The sequence below is a fragment of the Malassezia pachydermatis genome (genome assembly GCF_001278385.1).
Source record: "Malassezia pachydermatis strain CBS 1879 chromosome Unknown scaffold9, whole genome shotgun sequence".
Classification (NCBI taxonomy): domain Eukaryota; kingdom Fungi; phylum Basidiomycota; class Malasseziomycetes; order Malasseziales; family Malasseziaceae; genus Malassezia; species Malassezia pachydermatis.
This window is the reverse complement of record NW_017253146.1, coordinates 197384-216124: the sequence shown is the minus strand read 5'-3', so window position 1 is coordinate 216124 and position 18741 is coordinate 197384. Positions and strand designations below refer to the sequence as shown.

Here is an 18741-nt window from a genome sequence, read left to right as displayed (position 1 = left end):
GCATATTGGGTACGCCAAGGCTACAGGCGTAAACAGCAGCGCGCCTGTACATTGTGACGAGCTCAAACAGCTCACAACCATTGTATACTAGAACACAACTACAACGCGAATGAGGAGAAAAAAATAGTAAGGTACATGTACTTTACTCCGACGACGAGCTCTTCTTCTTGCCAGGCGTCTTGATGACTGCATGTTAGGAAGGCCATAAAATACGTACGCGACTTGTGGATGTACGGCAGTACACCACCACCTGCAATCGTAGCGCGAATCAAAGAGTCAAGCTCCTCATCACCACGAATGGCAAGCTGCAAGTGACGCGGCGTAATACGCTTAACGCGAAGATCCTTCGACGCGTTACCTGTTGGTGTAAGTACGAGCAGGTAGATAGGAAAACATACCAGCCAATTCCAGCACTTCGGCGGTGAGGTACTCCAGAATAGCACTCAGGTATACCGCTGCCTTGGCACCAACGCGAATGTTGTTCTGCGACTTCTTCTTCAGGTGACGGTGAATACGGCCCACAGGGAACTGCACAAATATTAGCGTACACGGAAACACATACCTGCAGACCAGCGCGGACCGACTGGGAGACAGGCTTCCGCGCCTCCGTCTTCTGTCCAGTCGTAGGACCTGACTTGCCACCAGTACCCGCTGACATCGTGGTAGATACTCCAGAACCTGTAATGGCGCGTGTCTTGGGATCAACACACACCCGCGCGTCACTCGGCCGAAATACTTTCTCAGCTCTGTGTGGAGCAGGTCGCGCCGTACGACGAGCCAGAGACGGTCTGTGCTTAGGTAAGGTCTCGCGGGTGAGCGCTCAGTTCACTTCTGCACGATGAGCCACACAGCAGCGCTGTTGGTACCTGTGGGTGTGCCTCGGCCTAGGCCGCGCGTCCATGGGTACAAAGCTCCGTGGCATCAGTCTATATCCATTGATCCATGTTCCAGTGATAATGTTCCAGAGGCGCAGGAATCTGACAAGGAAGCTTGGGTTGAAGATGATGAGGCGTCAGCATCGACGGAGGTGTATTCAGCCACTTGGTACCACGCCTACCCACCTACAGCTCATGCCTCTGAAGCATCCGGATCTCTTCGTTTTGCTGTGGGTGAGACGGATGGTAGTATTTCGATCTTTGCGCGCCCTGTGCATCGATATACACCAACTACCGAAGAGGAACGTCCGTCCTCATCCTTATCAGATGCGAAGCTTCCTAGCCCAACGCAAACGGAACCAACCACCGGCCCCATGACGCGCCGAAAGCACCGTCGGAATCTGCAAATGCTTGTGGCCGGTATGATGTCGACGGAATCGCTGGCATCAGCCATCTCCAACCACAGCCATACAGGTTCCAACGTGCCTAGTATGGCATCCTCCTCCCTGGCCAGTCCCATGTACAATAGCCAAAATGCCACAATCGGAGTCTCATCTGAGAATGCAGCACCGGCTGTGCTAAAGGAATCAAGTGACCATGCTGCCGAAGATTTGCTCGAGGCACAGTATCACGCTACGGATATGCCGCGTGTGATTGAACATCCTCACTTGGAGCATCCTCACTATGTACCCCATACACATACACGTATGGAAAAGGGGACCAGCTCACCCAACGCCTCCTATCCAAAGCTGCAAGTGCATGCGGCTCCCGCCTCGTCTACGCCATCCTCGCCACGTGTGGTGAGCGATACGGTATCGTCTACCCCCGTTTCGGCGCCTGAATGGAACGTACCTCCTGCGCCTTTTACATGTATACAACGCTTATTTTCTCCTGATTCGACGCCTGTCACGGCACTGGTTGTGGATGATACACCAGCCAGTGGATATGCCCCGCCACTGCTGGTGGTTCAGCAAGCATCAGGGCGCATCATAGCTTGGAATCGTGTGACGCTCGACTTTATTGGAACGATGCTTGTACGTGAGCAGACTGATGTGCCTGAAGATCAACTGGGCGTAGTGCTTGAGCACCAAGAAGGTGATGTAAGTGAGCCTATTCATTCCACAGTGGCGACCTTCACGTTTACCCATCCCAGGAATGAGACCATATCGTCTCGGTCTCTTGGTTCCGTGTCTTTGGATATTGTGCGACTCAGTGATGATACCCCTTTCCCATATTTAGTGGTGCAATGGTCTGCCTGGCCACACAAGGCGCTATTGCTCTGTGTCGATATCCCACGGCATGCGCTGCTCCCCTCTGCCATGCTTGATTTGCCGTCGGCCAAACATGAAAAAGCACCCGTTGCCTGGGGCTTGTATGCTTCCACGCTTCATATGCTTTCGACGCATACAGATGGGACCTGCATGGACACTACCTTTGCGATCCAAATGCAAACCTGGACGCAGTCGCCTACACAGGAAGAATCTATTCAAGCGCCTCGTCCTGAGCCACGGCATTTTCTTACCCATGCCTCTCGCCGCCGACGTCACCTGCTAGCGACGCCGCCTCCTAATCTGCATGCCCCTGCGGGTATTGTTTCCCAAGGCCATGTATCGCTCGGTTCATGTGCGTTGGACCATGTGACGGCTACAACGCTTACCCCACAGCTATGGGCAGTAGCGGCTGTATCAGCGGAAACTGCAACACTCTATCTACTCGATCGCGATTGCCAGGCGCCTATGGTGACTGTTGCTCTGCCTAGCCCAGCTCGTCGTATTTGGGAACTCTATGATCGGTTTGGTGTGGAGTGTGAAGCCCATGTACTTACAATTCGTGTTCTTCACGATGGGGCGCATCTCGATGTGTTTGTGGAGAATGAACAAGTGTTGGCTCCATCCAGCTTGGCTGCGCCGCTGCCCAGCCGACTTTGGCCTGTGGCGGTGGAAGAGCCTGCTGAGACGTCACAGGATCCAGAGGAGCCTGGCTGGCCCTGGGCTTTGTCGGCCACTCTACCGTTGACCCTCGGCCGGATTGTGCTGGCGAATGACCAGGGGGGATTGGCGGTCACTTCTTTGGTCGAGTTACTGAATCCACACCCAGCTTGGTCAGCACCGGCTGCAGAGGCTCAACCAACATGGCAGGCACCCATCTCTGCTCTACAAGTGGTGGCCAATCCACGTACAGGCACGCGTCATTTGCTAGGTGGTTCCGTACTTGGCGATGTGGGTGTATGGGATGTGACAACGTTACGTATGGAGGCTGCTTGGTCTTGGTTTACATCTCCAGTGCAGGCCATGGTTCCGTTTGCCGGTATTCCTACGACATCGCGTCTTTTTGGCTGCGTGCTGTGCGTCGCACGTGATGGTACAAGTGCGTTGCTGGCGTTGGATGACGTACGTTTGGTTCAGCTTTTCCCAGGTTGTGATCAGCCGTTGACACATGCCGCTGTGCAGCAGAATCAGCTGGTGCTGATTTATGGTCAACGCCACGTGCGTTTATGGGATCTGTCGACCAATTCGCTGAATACCGATGTACCATGGGCGCATATTTGGAAGACCATTCGTGATCCTGAGACGGGCTGGCACTTGTTTGTCGTGCCTACCTTGCCACGGACCCTAGCACCGAGTGCTGAGAGCCTTACGGGCATGCTGTCGCCTTGTGGTAGTGCACAAATGGATGCAGTCGGTCTGTTCTTAGCGGATGTACGTCGCGCTGTGGAATCCGCGACCAAAGCTCTTCGCACGGCCATGCATCTCTCTTCCCTTCTGCCATGGCTAGATAGTCATGCTCGGGCATGGTCACCCTCTAATTCTTCTTCTGCAGGGCCCGCACCAACACCTAGTAATCCGCTCCAACGCGAATGTCCAGGAGCTGTGAAACTGGCTGGTATGCTGCGTCCTTTACTGCCTCTATTTGTGCCCACAGCCCTGGACCCTGTCTTTGCACTGGACAATCTACCCGAAGTACACACTGTGCCTGGGTGCTCACACCAGCATGGCTACTTGAGTATGGCTACGATGGGCGATGCGCGTACGCGGTTTACCACGTCTCCTGATACCTCTGCACAACATTTACTGGTCGCCGTCAGTCTTTGTTTGCTACTTTCGTCGTGGGAGTCCAAAGCACATTCTATGCTTTCAGCGCTGCTTACGCCATCGTTCATGGCACAGTCTGTGGGAGATGCGTACATCCCGCCGGCCCTGTCCATCTGGACCCAATATATATTGGATGAAAACGAAGTGCTTCGCACGGCTGCCAAACTCCTCTTCTATGCGTACATCGAGAATGTATGCAGTGATGAGTTGAGCGCCATGGAGCAAAGCTGGCGACCTCATCTGCCCACGGAAACGCAGCCAGCTACGTCTCTTACACCAATGGCTGTACTCTTCCTAGGCTTGCTATGTGCTGAAAAATATGCATACTTCTCTCCTGCGCTCTTAAAGCAAGTGGCTACCATGGTGGTGACATACCTAGAGAAACCGGAGCCCCACACTCTGCAAGCCTATTTGGCTTTGGAGCTATGCTCCACAGGTTTCCACGTGTGGCAGCATTACATCGATACAGTCTCACTGGTTCGTCATATTTTCCGAATTGCAACAGAACCTGACGATGCGACGCCGAATATGACCTTGAATGGCCTCTCTCTTCGAGGCTTGGCCCGTCGTGCAACCCTGGCATTGGCATCCAAACACAGTGCGCTCTTCATGAGTACATTGGCTATGGATATCTTGCATGCACCATCTGTGGCGCAAAGTCAAGTCACCATGCGTTTGGTTGCCTTCATGGTGCATCAAAAGCCTTTGGTTCTTTATCCCAGCTTGCCACGCCTCGTTGAGGCCGTTGTTAAGTCGCTGGATCCGACATTGGGTCAGCAGCGTTCATCCCTGGCACAAGCGGCCACGGTGATGATCAAAGAGCTTGTGCAGACCTATCCATCCATCGCCTTTCACGGCCCATCGCAGCGTCTAGCTGTGGGTACGAGTGATGGTCCTATTGTGATGTACGACTTGAAGTCGGCTACCCGTCTCTACGTTCTAGATGGACATACCCGTGGTGTTACGGCATGCTCGTTTTCACCAGACGGTCGTCATATTCTCTCTCTCAGTCTGGATGAAGAAGTGGTCTTGTTATGGCGTCTTTCTACGGGCTTTATGGGTATGCTGCGCCGTTCACAGACGCCGGATTCCACAGCGTACCGAGCGATACAAGTTCATCTTGGAGCGGCTGCTCAATTGCCTCCAGCTGATACCCTGACGTGTGTCGCCTTTGAGTGGCGTGATGCTCACAGTGTACAATTGCGCGTAGGCGAAGCGCATGTAAATGTAGGTCTTGTGTAGATTGGTACGATCCACATCAGTCTTGCTTTGGACGCGAAATCGCGTTGGTCCCCATGGATCGGGCTGTAAGTCCCGATCTACGCGGGTAGAGCCTTTATGCTCTCTGCATGAGAGAGAGATGCAAGTGAAACGGTGCTGCATCGTGCGTTCCCCAGCCTTGCTTCGGTTGTATCATTTCATCTTGCTCCATGTCGATGTGGTCTTCAGTATCGTGGAAGAACCCAGGTTTACCTCTTCCACACTCTCTTAACCCAATATTCCAGATTGTGCCCCATGTGCCGCGTATCTTGGAACTGGCGCCAGCCTTTCAGATGCGCGACAACGTGTGGGAGCATGTTTTGGGCCCTTGGGGGTTTGAAGTGATCAAGTATCCGATGCCTGATGTGTCCTTGGAGCAATTCTTTGATGAGATGGCTCGTGTGGCACTTGACACCTTCCTTTTTGCTGCCGTGGTGATCCCCCTATACTATGCCACTGCCAAGGCCCCACAAACAGTGTGTCGTCTACTTGCATTTCTGCTGTCGTCTCTTTTGTTCTTATGGCCATCGTTCTTGAACACTGGTAAATCGGCACTTATCAACTACTTGCGACCTGCGGCAGGTTTCCGCAGCGCCTTGTTGCTCTGGGACATTTTCCAAATTCGTTCTGTGGAAGAAGTACAAAGCTGGTCGCTTTCTCGCTTCTACAGCCAGCTATTTCTAATGCCGCGTGAGAAGAAGGAAGTTGATGAGCTGCGCAAGGACCCCTCCTCGCCGTACAACCCACGCTTGATTTGCTTAAAGAACCTGTTGGAATCGTTCATCTATGTGTTTGTGGCCTTGTTGCTCTGCCCTCTTTTCCCGCCGAAAGAGGTCATGGGACTTTTCCCATGGCATAAGTACATGATCCACTCACTCTTTATGGGTGTTGCTTTGTACATGATGCTCTCTGGTGCCGGTCTTTTTACTCTCAATTTGATCGGTTTGATCGTCGGCATCGAGCAGTTGCCCATGTTTATGAACCCCTTCTTTACGACAAGCATTCGTACGTTTTGGTCGCGTTGGAATCAAGCTATTACGGGTGTCCTTCGCCGTGTGATTTTTAGTGGTGTGAATGAGATGGTGATGGCGGAAGTGCGCAAGAAGAAGGCTAAGCAACATGCGCAAGAGCAAGCGAAGAAGGGTGTACCGCGCGACAAGACCAAGACGCCCGTGCGCCGGTTCATTAAGAATGCCTCCCTTGCCATGCTCACCTTTTTGGTGTCTGGTTTGTTCCATGAGTATATGCTGTACTTTGCGTCACCAGTCATGTACGGCATGCAGACATGCTTTTTCCTAATCAATGGTCTCACTGCCGTGGCGGCCACCTTTGTCTCTACTTATATGCCGAAAACCTTGGCACGCACACCGCTTGCCGTCCGATATATGCTTATGGTGGGACTGTACTGCCTTATTGCGCCGTTGTTTTTCATGCCCTTCCAAGCCACTAACTTGTTTGCGAATGTACAGCTGTTGGTATTCCACATCATTCTTCCTAGGTCGATGTGCAAGAACTATGCTAGCTTCGTGTATTATGCAGGTTCACACTAGTTAGGCACATGCAGATAGATTCCTCTATGCATCTATGATCAAATCGAGATACAGGGCTATGGGGACAGCCCTACAAGTCATACACATGCATCAATCGTATTTTGAAATAAGGGGTTGGCACATCTCTCCATCCAATTACATCGGCACGTTTGGCGGCGTCGGTGGCATGGCCATCGGGTCCATCGGCTCCGAGCCGCTCTCAATCGAGACGCCCATACCAAACTTGGCACCACCGCTAAGGTGGTCCAGCTCACCACTGAAGGTGAAGGCAAAGGCTGGCGACAAGCGCGCCTCGTAGACCGAGGTAAGCTTACCCAGGCTATCGATCTGAGCCCGCAGAGACGACATACGGAACGAGTAGCGTGCCGACAGCGAGGCCTGTGCATCGCGACGCTGCTGCATCAAGATCATCTGAAGGTCACCGGCCACGTCCACCTGGTCGCTCAGCTGCTGCCAGTAGGTCACTTGACCAACACCCTGCGGCTGCCACTGCGCCGTAGCGATCCAGTCCTTCTTCTCGCCCAGCCACTTGGCCATATAGCCAATGCTGGCCTCCTCAATCTCCGGGCTTGGGTGCTGGTACACAGCCTCGGCACCAAGCGCAAATCGCGGCGTCAGCGTCTGCAGGTAGTTTGCGACATAAATACCCGTCAAGTTCGTCGGCGACGGGTTCAATGCCTTGAAGTTGATGCTGTAATCAGCACCCTGGAAGTCGTGCTCCAGCTGCACAAAGCTCTGACCACCGGCTGGCGCGAGTTGCGCCTGGACCTTGGAAATGTGGCCGGGCAGCCAGCGACGGTTCAAACGCATTGTCACATTACCAGCATCGTCCAGACCAGCTTGGTAGAAGCGGTTGTCATCGCCATATACTGCGCCGAAGTTGTAGGCGTTCTTGCCACCAGCGCCGAGAGTGAAGGCGTGTGTCACCTGGAAGATCGGGTTGACGTTCAAACCTTTGGTAAGATCAGCACGCGCACCCTCAAACTGGAAGTTGTTGGTCTGTACCACTGCGCAACATTAGTTTTACTCTTATCACATACTCTTCACCTCGTTCTGCATCTTCTCCACAGTGCCGAGGTTGGGCAGGTTCAACGAGCGACGGATCTCCTGCAACTTGGTGCAAGCATCCGCCACTGGGCGCACGATCGAGTCCAACGATGCGAAGTAGTTGAACAACGACTTCTCTATCGTAGGCTTCTCAAGAACCACAACAGGCTCCGGGTGCGCCATGGGCGTCACAGGCGGGGCAGGGGCGACAGGAACAGGGCTAGCCATCGTACACCAGTCCCCAGGATAGTCGGTTTGTGACGAGCACCGATGGTTCTCTCGGAACGAAGAACCCCCATCACGTGACATGGTCCGGAAACGTCACGCGAAGGCTTAAGAGGGCCACGACGCCACTCACGACGTCTTAGTCTCACCTCCGCTTTTGCTCGCACACGATCCGTAGTGTGGGGTCTATTACATCCCCATATTTTCCGTCTAGTAGATGAGTGAAGAAGCTGAGTCTGCTGTATCATTGCGACGAGGCTCCCGGGTAAAGCGTCCTACGACACGTTATTCTGTGGAGCCTCCTGAACGTCCGACGCGCGAATCTACGCGCAAACGTACACATCGTGAGCCAGAGTCGTCCCGTGCTAAGCGTGCACGATCATCGAGTGCCACAGATGAAGTAGTGAATGAGGACGATGCGCAGGCTAGTGGAAGTGATGAAGATGAAGATGATGATGATGCCGTTTACTGTCTATGTCGTAAAGGCAATGATGGCTCGCCTATGATCTGCTGTAGTCTTTGTGGCGAATGGTACCACTTCAAGTGTGTGGGCCTGAATCAGCGATCTGCTTCCAAAATTCGAGAATACGTATGCGAAAGCTGTTCCAAGCAGGGCAACAAGTCTACCGAGAAGCACAAGGATGACGATGCGGAGTACGAACAAGAAGCAGACGAGGAAGACGAGGAGGAAGTCAATCCCGACGAGGAGGACGACAACGACGAAGACGCTGAACCAGAATCTGCCTCTGAAGAGGAGGAGCCAGCCAAGCGTTCCTCACGGACCCATACGCGCCGCACCACGGCCCCCACCACGTCATTCACGTCGTCGCCATCATCAGCGTCCAAGCTCAAAGACCCTGTGCGCAAGCATGTATACTCCACGTTCCTCTCCATATTTCAACCTCTCTTTGAGGCCCAAGGCCAAGCATCTTCCTCGGCGGAGAAATATGCCTCCGATTTGGAAGATGCCCTTTTTTCTGCGTTGGGCCATGAGCGTAGTCTCAGTGCCTACAAAGAGCGCTTCCGAGCTCTTTCGTTCAACCTTAAAGATCGACGGAATACCTCTCTGCATGACCGCATTACGTGCGGGCGTCTTCCTGCCGCAGATATTGTGCACATGTCCAACGAGGCCTTGGCGAACGATGAAATTCGTGAAGCTACCGAAAGAGCCAAGCGCGATGCACTACAGCAGTCTGTGTTGCGCGAGCAGAATGAAGGTCCTGCACGGAAAATGACACACAAGGGAGAAGTGGACATTGAACGTGATACGGAGCCCGTGCCGTTTAACCCGCATCATAGTCGATCAGCGCCGCCCCCCTTGGACGAAGCTGATGAAGAGAAGCAGGGGTCCGAAGAAGTGCCGGTGCCTTCTTCCCCCACGTTCTCCCCCTCGCGGAATGCTTCCGGTTTAACGGAGGCATTGCCTTCGCCCTCGCCACCGCCTGAACCGATTTCGTTTTCGGGTGTTTGGCATTCGCATCCAGAAGGATCACACATGGATGTGGAAGATACGATCGATAACGAACAGGCGAAAGAGCTTGGCATAGACACGCATGGCGAAGCTGATGAGTTTATTGATTCGTTCCTGGGAGATGATAAGCCATCAGGAACGACGTCTGTCCCTGAGAGTCATACACCTCCAGGCACGCCCCCTCCTGACTCGTTTGTCGTCCGTGCTGCCGCGTCAGCAAGTGCGCCCACTGTATCGGCTTCCACCTCTTTTGCTCAGCCTGTAGTATGGGATGGTGTCATTACCATGCCAGAGTACACATCGGCCTATGTTCATGCACGTCAATTGACGTTGCCCTACTACGATGCGGCGGCCCCTTTATGGCAAGATATCTTCCCCACGCCCGAGCGCGTGGTAGAAGGACGACTTCCAAGTGCCACAGCGATTGAGTATTTGGATCAAGTGCGTGTATCTCCTCGGAATGAAATTGTTTTGCTGTGTCTCGACGCTGGAGGCGCTGTAGCAGCCAGTGAACGGCATCATGATACCACACCCACATTGCATACCTCGCCAGCGCTGGACAAACTTGTACACTATTTTGCGGACAAAAAACGCTTCGGTGTGTTGGCCCCGGCGCCTGGTGCGCAAGGATCGCTTGTGAAGGACTTTTACTTGGCGCCACTACTGGCAAATGAGCCTGTGCCGGAATGGCTTACATCTATTCATCCAGAGGGGCTTGGCGAAGCCTGGAATACGACACGCCCTGCCAATATTTTGCTAGTGGTACTTGTCTTGTTCAAGGCCGGCATGGCTGGCCGTCTTGAGGCCATGCCTGCTACGCCTGCTGTGCCTGCAATGTCTCCCCCGCCAGGACCGCCTGTCTCATTGGATTCACTACTTAACGTGAAACCGGATGCTATTCAAAATTTGTTATCTACGTTAAATGGCGGCGGTGCATCTCCCGGTGCTGGTCTTGCTGGCTTCTCAGCCCCACCGCGGCCACCAGGTCCGCCAGGACCTCCACCGATGCCACCGATGCCCCCTGTGAATATGACTATTACGCCAGGCACGGCGTCCAATGTGCCTATAGCGCGACCCATGCGGCCTTGGGGCGGTGTAACACCGCCAGGCCCTCTACAAGGCTACGGCGCGCCGATGCCGCCTCCCTTTGGCGGCCCTCGGCCGTACGAGGCGCCGCATCCTTTCCCTGTCGGTCCTGGTGGCTGGTACGGTGGAAATCCGGAGCGATCCTCCGAGCGGTCGCGTCGGAAGGGCAGCGGAGGAGGCCGCCGCCGTAGGTAGACTATGTAGGTGCCTGCTATATTTTGCCTGCTGCATGAGAGTGAGCGTTACCTGATCCTCCACCTGCATGGCAGGTGCATAAAACAATGGGCGTGTGTGGGAGAGGCTGCTTACACAAAACCCGGCCTGGGCCAATTATCTTTGCCTCTGCACCCACGTTAATCTCATCAGGGCTGCAGCTTCTCCCTAGTGTGCCTGCACTGCGCCGCGGACCTAGCACCCTATGACGGCCATAATGCGACCGGCACTTCGGTACTCACCGTACCCGCTGCCAGATGTCGATTCATCGTCGCAGGGCGGTGACTTGGCCTTGGAATACATTGCTTCCTTGCTTCAGTCTGTTGTCCACGCTACCCGTTTGCCTGTCAAATCCGACAAGCAGGAGAGCGCAGAGAAGACGAACGACGATGACTTGCATCTGATCCATATGCCATTGCCACCATCTTCGCATGTCAAAGTGTCGGAAATACAGGGCCTTGTTGATACATTAGCCCGCCGACTATGGGCTGCGGAAGATGCGAAAGCCACACACACACACACCAGAGCTACACCGCACCTCCAGGAAGGATGGTCAACTGTTTCAGAAATGATGAAGGCACGCTCAGACCCAGTGCTGCGCAGCCCGCATATTGCTCCCATCTTGGCATCAATTGCTCCGACTGGGCTGGACCCGAACGAGATGCTCGATTATGCCTCGGCAGAGAGTGGGCTTAGCGCAGAAGAAGAGCTTCATCTTCTTCGGGCGCAAGTCCGTGATATTGCGCGTGTTTGTAAAGCTGTGGCTTTGGGTGATCTTACTCAACATATTATGGTCCCTGTCGAGGGTCCAGTCATGGTCGAACTCAAGGAGATTATCAACCAGATGGTGGACCGGCTGAGCCATTTCGCCAGCGAAGTGACGCGTGTCTCCTTGGAAGTCGGAACGCAGGGAAAATTGGGCGGCCAGGCTGTCGTGCCCGGTGTCGAAGGCACATGGAAAGAACTGAAGGATGTCGTGAATCGTCTGGCTGCCAACCTGACCAACCAAGTACGCGGTGTCGCCTTGGTCACTAAGGCTGTAGCCAGTGGCGATTTGTCCAAGAAGATTGACGTCCAGGCTGGTGGTGAAATTTTGGAACTGAAAGTCACTATCAATGTCATGGTGGATCAGCTTCGTCACTTTGCCAACGAGGTTACTCGTGTGTCTCGTGAAGTCGGTTCGCAGGGCCGTCTGGGTGGCCAGGCGCAAGTGCCAGGCGTAAAAGGTGTCTGGAAAGAGCTCACTGACAATGTCAACCGGATGTGCTTAAACCTCACGGAACAAGTGCGTTCCATTGGTATGGTTACTACGGCTGTCGCTCGTGGTGACCTGACCAAGACGATTGAAATTGAGGCCGAGGGCGAAATGGCTGAGCTAAAAGATACGGTGAACAGCATGGTTGCGCAATTGCGTGTGTTTGCCAGTGAAGTCGTTCGCATGTCCCTTGAAGTGGGTACCTATGGCCGGCTGGGTGGCCAAGCGCATGTGCCCAATGTGGAAGGTATCTGGAAAGACTTGACGATGAGTGTCAACAAGATGGCTGACAACTTGACGTCGCAAGTGCGTGAGATTGCCCGTGTGACCAAGTGTGTCGCAGAAGGTGTTCTTACTGAGTTCATTACTGTGGACGTCAAGGGCGAGATTCTCGAGCTGAAAGAGACTGTCAATAACATGGTTCGGCAACTTCGTACGCTTTCGGATGAGATTATTCGTGTCTCTGTCGAAGTAGGCACAGAAGGTCGTCTTGGTGGACAGGCCAATGTGGTGGGCGTCAAGGGCCAGTGGCATGTGCTTACAGAGCGTGTGAACATGATGGCCTCTAATTTGACGACGCAGGTCCGTTCTATTGCAGCTGTCAACACGGCTGTGGCCCGGGGCGACCTCTCGAAGACGATCAATGTGGAAGTTCGCGGTGAGTTCTTGGACCTAAAGCACACTGTCAACAACATGGTGGAAAGTTTGCGGACGTTCTCTACTGAGGTTACTCGTGTAGCCAAGGAAGTGGGTACCGAGGGTCGACTGGGTGGCCGTGCGAATGTGCTGGGCGTGGATGGCACATGGAAGGATCTTACAGACTCTGTGAATACCATGGCTGCCAACCTTACGCTGCAAGTGCGTACGATCGCTCATGCCACTACAGCTGTGGCACGTGGTGACCTTACTCAGAAAGTCACGATTTCCGTGAGTGGTGAAATTCTCGATTTGGTCAACACGATCAACAACATGATTGACCAACTCTCTTTCTTCGCCTCGGAAGTGACACGTGTCGCCCGCGAAGTGGGTACGGAGGGCAAGCTCGGTGTCCAGGCGCAGAAGAAGGACATTGAAGGCACTTGGGGTGAAATTACGGACAATGTAAATATTATGGCCAACAATTTGACCTCCCAAGTGCGTGCCTTTGCCCAGATTACTGCAGCCGCTACCGATGGTGATTTCTCACGCTTTGTGACAGTCGAAGCCAGCGGCGAAATGGACTCGCTTAAGACCAAGATTAACCAGATGGTGTACAGTTTACGTGACAGTATCCAGAAGAACACGGCTGCCCGTGAAGCAGCTGAGTTGGCGAACCGATCCAAGTCTGAGTTCCTTGCGAATATGTCGCATGAGATTCGCACGCCGATGAATGGTATCATTGGTATGACATCGCTTACTCTCGAGACAGAGCTCTCACGTACGCAGCGTGAGAATTTGGTGACTGTCTCAACGTTGGCTAGCAACTTGCTCGCCATCATTGACGACATTCTCGATATTTCTAAGATTGAAGCTGGCCGCATGACTATTGAAGAGATCCCCTTCAGTCTTCGTGGCATTGTGTTCAGCGTACTCAAGACGCTGAGCGTGCGTGCTGCACAGAAAAAGCTCAATCTTGTATACGAGGTCGCCCCTGATGTACCTGATGCTCTCATTGGCGATGCTCTTCGACTCAAGCAAATTATTACCAACCTTATCGGTAATGCCGTCAAGTTCACTGAGAGTGGCGGTATTGTAGCACTGCGTTGCAAGTTGAACAGCGTGCCAGATTCCGATACCCCGGTGCTAGAATTCTGTGCGTCTGACTCTGGTATTGGCATCAAGCAGGACAAGCTTGACATGATCTTCGACACGTTCTGCCAGGCGGATGGTTCTACGACACGCAAGTATGGTGGTACTGGTTTGGGCTTGTCCATTTCTCGTCGTCTCGTCAATTTGATGGGTGGTGAAATGTGGGTCCGAAGTCATTTCGGCAAAGGTTCAGACTTTTTCTTCACCATGGTGGTCAAGCAAGACAAGATTACCGATACGCAACTGGCAGAACGTATGCGTCCTTATCTTGGCCGCAAAGTCTTCTTCCTTGATACACTCCATGACACGACGGGTGTAGCCTCCATGCTCAAGCAACTTGGTTTAGTGCCTATTGTTTTCCATTCCATCGAGGAAACTCTTTCGCAGAGTCAGCAGATCAGCCGAATCGATACGATCATTATTGATTCGCTTTCTGTCATGTCCCAACTGCGGATGGTCGAACAGTTGCGGTATATCCCGATCAACCTGGTCACGCCTACGATGCTTTCACTCAATCTGACGTATTGCCTTGATTATGGTATTTCGTCCTATATCAACACACCTGTGGCCATTTCGGACCTTTATTACGCTCTACTTCCGTCCCTGGAAAGCAGCGCTGCTACGCCGGTGGAAGGCAGTCATGAAGTCAGTTATGATATCCTCCTGGCCGAAGACAATCTTGTGAACCAGAAACTGGCATGCAAGATCTTGCAGAATCAGGGTCACCGCGTCAACGTCGTAGACAATGGTGAGCAGGCAGTACAGGCTGTTCAGAACCATGCTTACGATGTGATCCTCATGGATGTTAGCATGCCTGTAATGGGCGGCATTGAGGCCACGATGGCTATCCGTGAGCACGAAGCTTCGAAAGGTGCACCTCCTATTCCTATTGTCGCCTTGACAGCGCATGCCATGCTTGGCGACAAAGAGAAATGTCTTCAAGCGGGCATGAATGCCTACGTGAGCAAACCTATTCGTCGCGTGGAGCTCATTTCCACATTGAACCAGTTGCTGAGCCCCAAAGGGCAGCAGACTGAATCGCCTACGTCCTAAACCTGAACGCGACTTAAGACATGATGAACGTATTTCATCTACGTAGAAAGTCTGATAAATATTAGTGTTGTTGTGTATCTGAGCACAGGGTTTGCTAGAGCTATTAACCACTGCCATAAGAAGGTATAGCAGATCTTTTATACATATAGTGTGCTCATATGCGTCGTGAGAGCAGATCGATCATGCGTCAGGAAGTATGCCCTCAGCACGTTTCACACTGCTAGCTTGAGATGTGCCAATGTGCAGCGAATTCATTTCGCTAGACACTTTTGAATCCACAGCCTCCGCAGGATCACGACTAGCTAGCATTGCGCGCAGTTGTTTTACTTCGTTCGAAAGCGACTCCACTTCTTTGTCTCGACGTTCGATACGACGTTTCAACCGCAGTAGATACTCATTGGAGTGACGCAATAGCAAGACTTTAGCTACTGTGCGATTTGCTTCACTTAAACGCTCACTAGCCGCTGCCGCGGAGGCTGGCTTTTCCAACTCGTCATTATTACCTTTTTCATCATTTCCCACATCGAAACCATCTGCGAGCTGATCCTCCAAAGTGCCATCGGGTCCTAAAACGGAGCCACCCGGCACACTTTCATCGACAGTGATTACAGGCAGGAGCCCACGCAGTTCATCAAAACAGTGTTTCAGTGAGTCTCGGCGTTTCTGCTCCGCTGCTTTATGTGAAGTTCGGCGTTGATCTAGGCCACCATGAACCGTCCGACGCATGTTCATCCATGCGGTGCGATCCTCTGTTGTTAGCCCGCCGGGTAAGATTGGTTTATGTTGCGCTGTATTCGTAGCATAAATGGGCCCCGGGCGAGTAGCTTTGAATGTCACGCCTTTCATCCCTGCATAGTCTTGACTTCCATAGACCCTAGGGGAGCTGGAGAAGGAATCATTTGGAAGAGACACTGCGTTCTGCTTCGAGGATGGGCCTGACTCCGTATTTTCTTCTGTAAAGGAAGAGTTCGAATAGGAAAGACCCATCAGTGTACCAGGCGTCGCCGGTATTGCAGAAGGAGATGCCCGTACTTCCATCTGCGATAAATCAATAGGCGAAGGACTTTTCGACTCTGCGATAGAAGAAACTCGACCATTCTCCTGTATTGTCTGTTGAACATTCACATTGATGTTCTGTTGTCTCATCCCCTCTTCATTACCATTTACAGCTCGTCCTTGTGATTGAGACGTTTTCAATGCCAGGATATTTGGTGAGATAACCGGGGAAGGCATCATGAGCCCACCTGCTTCCTGGACCGTTGTGGTAAGCGACTCTATCGCTCCCAAAGAGGGGGAAGACAGTTGCGAGCCATCCCGTTTCACATTCGCTGCCCACACACCTTGAGTACCTGTGGTCTTGGGGCTCTGATTTGGCTTCATCAAAGGGGATGGACGAATGCGACTCGTTTTTTCGCTAGTCCGTGAACGACGCATCTGTGGTTTGTCCTTGGTCACTGGCGAAGACGCAGCAGCTTGTCGGTTTGCTGGGCTCTTGAGCAGCAGACTATAGTCCACTTGTACACCGTTGCTTCTCAAGTTCCCTTGTATCTGAGCAGGTGAGGGTGCCACTGTATTCTGTGGCAGATGCATGTTTTCATTCTCATTCATGATATACATATGTTGGTTAGGCTGGGGTTGAAGCATGGGTGATGTAATAGGAGATAAAAAATCGTTTGTACTTGCGCTGCTCATGGTCGAAAAAACACTTGCTGGCGTGATAGCACTAACATCCACGGGATGAAACATCTTTTGCTTCTGGTTAGTATACACATTCGTACTAACATCATGCATTGCTGTCAGGTTGGCAAAAGAATGCGGCTCTTGCGTGACATCATGCTGAGGCACATATACATGACCTTGTTCATGGCCATGCTGTACAAAGTTCCCGGACAGGTTCAATTCATTCAAGGATGAGTTATCCTGTACCTCTGTAGGCATATTTGCGAATCCATGCAGTTCTGAAGGCCCTGCTAAGCCCGTATGAGGGCTTTGACCCGGCACTTGCGAGAACCTGTCATGCAACAACGTGTCTAGCTCACTTACAGGCATATTCCCTCCCCGCACATGCATTGATGGATATGCATTATTTCCATTACCTTCTTCGTGACGATTGAAATGCAAAGGGGAGGATTCATGCTGGTGTTGACTTAACGCCATTGACATTTGCTGACCGTGCACATGGCTAGGTTGGACCTCGCCGGGGTTTGGGTAATAGGGATGGAGATTGTCAATAGAGTAGTCCGTGTTGAACTCAAACGGCTCCATGGTAGGTGATACCCGGTATATATCTAGCGCTTATAATTGGGCTCACACAACCTTGTGCCGGTGATTAACAATAACCTTGATCCGTTAAAGGAGATGTGTTGCAACTGTCCCCTTTATTTTGCCAATTGCGCATCTGGGTATAGCAGGGTATGTGGCGAGGTCTTGGCCAATGCCGTTGTGCGTTTCTATATGCATGCAGCTACTTGGAGCTAGTCGTGTGAGCTTACGTCATAACTACGCACCAATCCTTTGCCCAGTGGCCGGTACCTTGACATTTGTAACACTTGTTAGGCGTGTTCTTAGCGCGAGATGCCGTGGTTCGTGTTCTCCCACGTCGTGAAGCACGGCGGGTTGTACCAGGCACATTTGTTCTGGCACGAGATGTACCTGGTCCTGGAATAGGGTCATTCTCATCCGCCCACTCGAAGAAGTTGCACCTGTTGTCAGTGCCTCTCTTGACGTACCTAGCGCGCTTGCTTTCCTTCGGACATGTCCAAAACGACCGACCAGCATTGGGTCCCTAACTTATTAGTGAAAGTGGTACTTACAGAGCTCGTAGTACATAGTTTGGCAGTCAGATCACATTGGCACATGATTGCATCAATTCCGAGCGCGCGTTTTTCGCCCCGAGCAATAGGATTTGCATGATTTGGCAGTGCAGACCCAGTACTTGCGTTTGAAGGCTCTGTTGGTATTTGCTGACACCACTGAAAAAACCCACAGTCTTCGTCAGGAGTCTGCGTGTTTCCACAAGCCCAATATTCTCGCCCCGTTCGCTGATCGACAGCACGAGAACACGGTGTTCCACAATGACAACGCGTGTTTGGCGTAGACGATAAGGTTGAGCGTTGCGCTGTATTGTTCGATGACGTCGAATTCACGTCGCTTGATTGCTCAGAAGGGGTCACCTGTAAAAACTGGCCGATAGACTAATGGTTAGTTTTTCTTGGACACGTACTTGACTGATCGTAGAAAATCCCCGAGAGACACCTTCGAAAATGGTTTTATACTCTTGCATGCTTTGAGATACAGTCTCTTCTTTTGAATGCTGTGCTAATGCGACTAAACCCAACTTTTCTTCAGTATCCCTGCGCAATATGGGTTTACAAAGATGTTGGCTTATTTCCATCTTTTCATACCCTTCCACCAAACCCATGCCAAGGGTAGACGGCACAAGATAGTTTGTTTTGCCTTGTTTCTGGGTTATGACGTACTGCCTGTCAATGATCTTCTTAATATGCTCCGCGATAGTAGCATCCGTCCCAATTCCATTCTTATCCATCAAGTTCACCAGATCAGCTTCAGTCAGCAAACTTGGTGCTGTTGTTGTGCCTTTCTTTAGCAGGACTTGCGTTGGTTGAAACTCTTGTCCTTCTTCATAGTCTGGCATCCACTTATCACTCCATTTTTCGTACGTGAAGATTTTCAGATAGTTTTCTGCGTGGACAACCAAGCCTGTGGCATGGAATTTTTCCCCTCCAAGATCCATAGCAACCTTCGTCTCCTGTCCCACTGCATCTGTAGAACAGCTGGCCAGAAATCGTCGTGTCACGTAGTCATA

At 52.2% G+C, this 18741-nt stretch overlaps 6 protein-coding genes across 6 annotated transcripts; 3 read left to right on the top strand and 3 right to left on the bottom strand.

Annotated features, from left to right (window-relative positions):
• Positions 1 to 142: 142 nt before the first annotated feature.
• Malapachy_1344 (histone 2a) lies at positions 143 to 658 on the bottom strand (the record flags this gene model as incomplete). Its single annotated transcript, XM_018135849.1, has 4 exons — positions 143 to 186; positions 218 to 358; positions 399 to 528; positions 563 to 658. The coding sequence occupies 4 exons, from the start codon at positions 656 to 658 to the stop codon at positions 143 to 145; spliced, it is 411 nt and encodes a 136-aa protein (XP_017990386.1).
• A 180-nt stretch (positions 659 to 838) lies between these two features.
• Positions 839 to 6777, top strand: Malapachy_1394 (wd40 repeat-like protein; the record flags this gene model as incomplete). The annotated part of the gene is made up of 3 exons (XM_018135898.1): positions 839 to 5194; positions 5230 to 5274; positions 5473 to 6777. The coding sequence occupies 3 exons, from the start codon at positions 839 to 841 to the stop codon at positions 6775 to 6777; spliced, it is 5706 nt and encodes a 1901-aa protein (XP_017990404.1).
• A 135-nt stretch (positions 6778 to 6912) lies between these two features.
• Malapachy_1334 (mitochondrial import receptor subunit tom40) lies at positions 6913 to 8052 on the bottom strand (the record flags this gene model as incomplete). Its single annotated transcript, XM_018135839.1, has 2 exons — positions 6913 to 7784; positions 7818 to 8052. The coding sequence occupies 2 exons, from the start codon at positions 8050 to 8052 to the stop codon at positions 6913 to 6915; spliced, it is 1107 nt and encodes a 368-aa protein (XP_017990352.1).
• Positions 8053 to 8266: 214 nt separating this feature from the next.
• Malapachy_1396 (synaptic vesicle transporter) lies at positions 8267 to 10801 on the top strand (the record flags this gene model as incomplete). Its single annotated transcript, XM_018135900.1, has 1 exon — positions 8267 to 10801. The coding sequence occupies one exon, from the start codon at positions 8267 to 8269 to the stop codon at positions 10799 to 10801; it is 2535 nt and encodes an 844-aa protein (XP_017990402.1).
• A 235-nt stretch (positions 10802 to 11036) lies between these two features.
• Malapachy_1361 (nik-1 protein (os-1p protein)) lies at positions 11037 to 14915 on the top strand (the record flags this gene model as incomplete). Its single annotated transcript, XM_018135866.1, has 1 exon — positions 11037 to 14915. One exon carries the CDS (start codon positions 11037 to 11039, stop codon positions 14913 to 14915), a length of 3879 nt encoding a protein of 1292 aa, XP_017990408.1.
• Positions 14916 to 15095: 180 nt separating this feature from the next.
• Malapachy_1391 (transcription regulator) lies at positions 15096 to 15641 on the bottom strand (the record flags this gene model as incomplete). Its single annotated transcript, XM_018135895.1, has 1 exon — positions 15096 to 15641. The coding sequence occupies one exon, from the start codon at positions 15639 to 15641 to the stop codon at positions 15096 to 15098; it is 546 nt and encodes a 181-aa protein (XP_017990440.1).
• Between the last annotated feature and the right edge of the window lie 3100 nt (positions 15642 to 18741).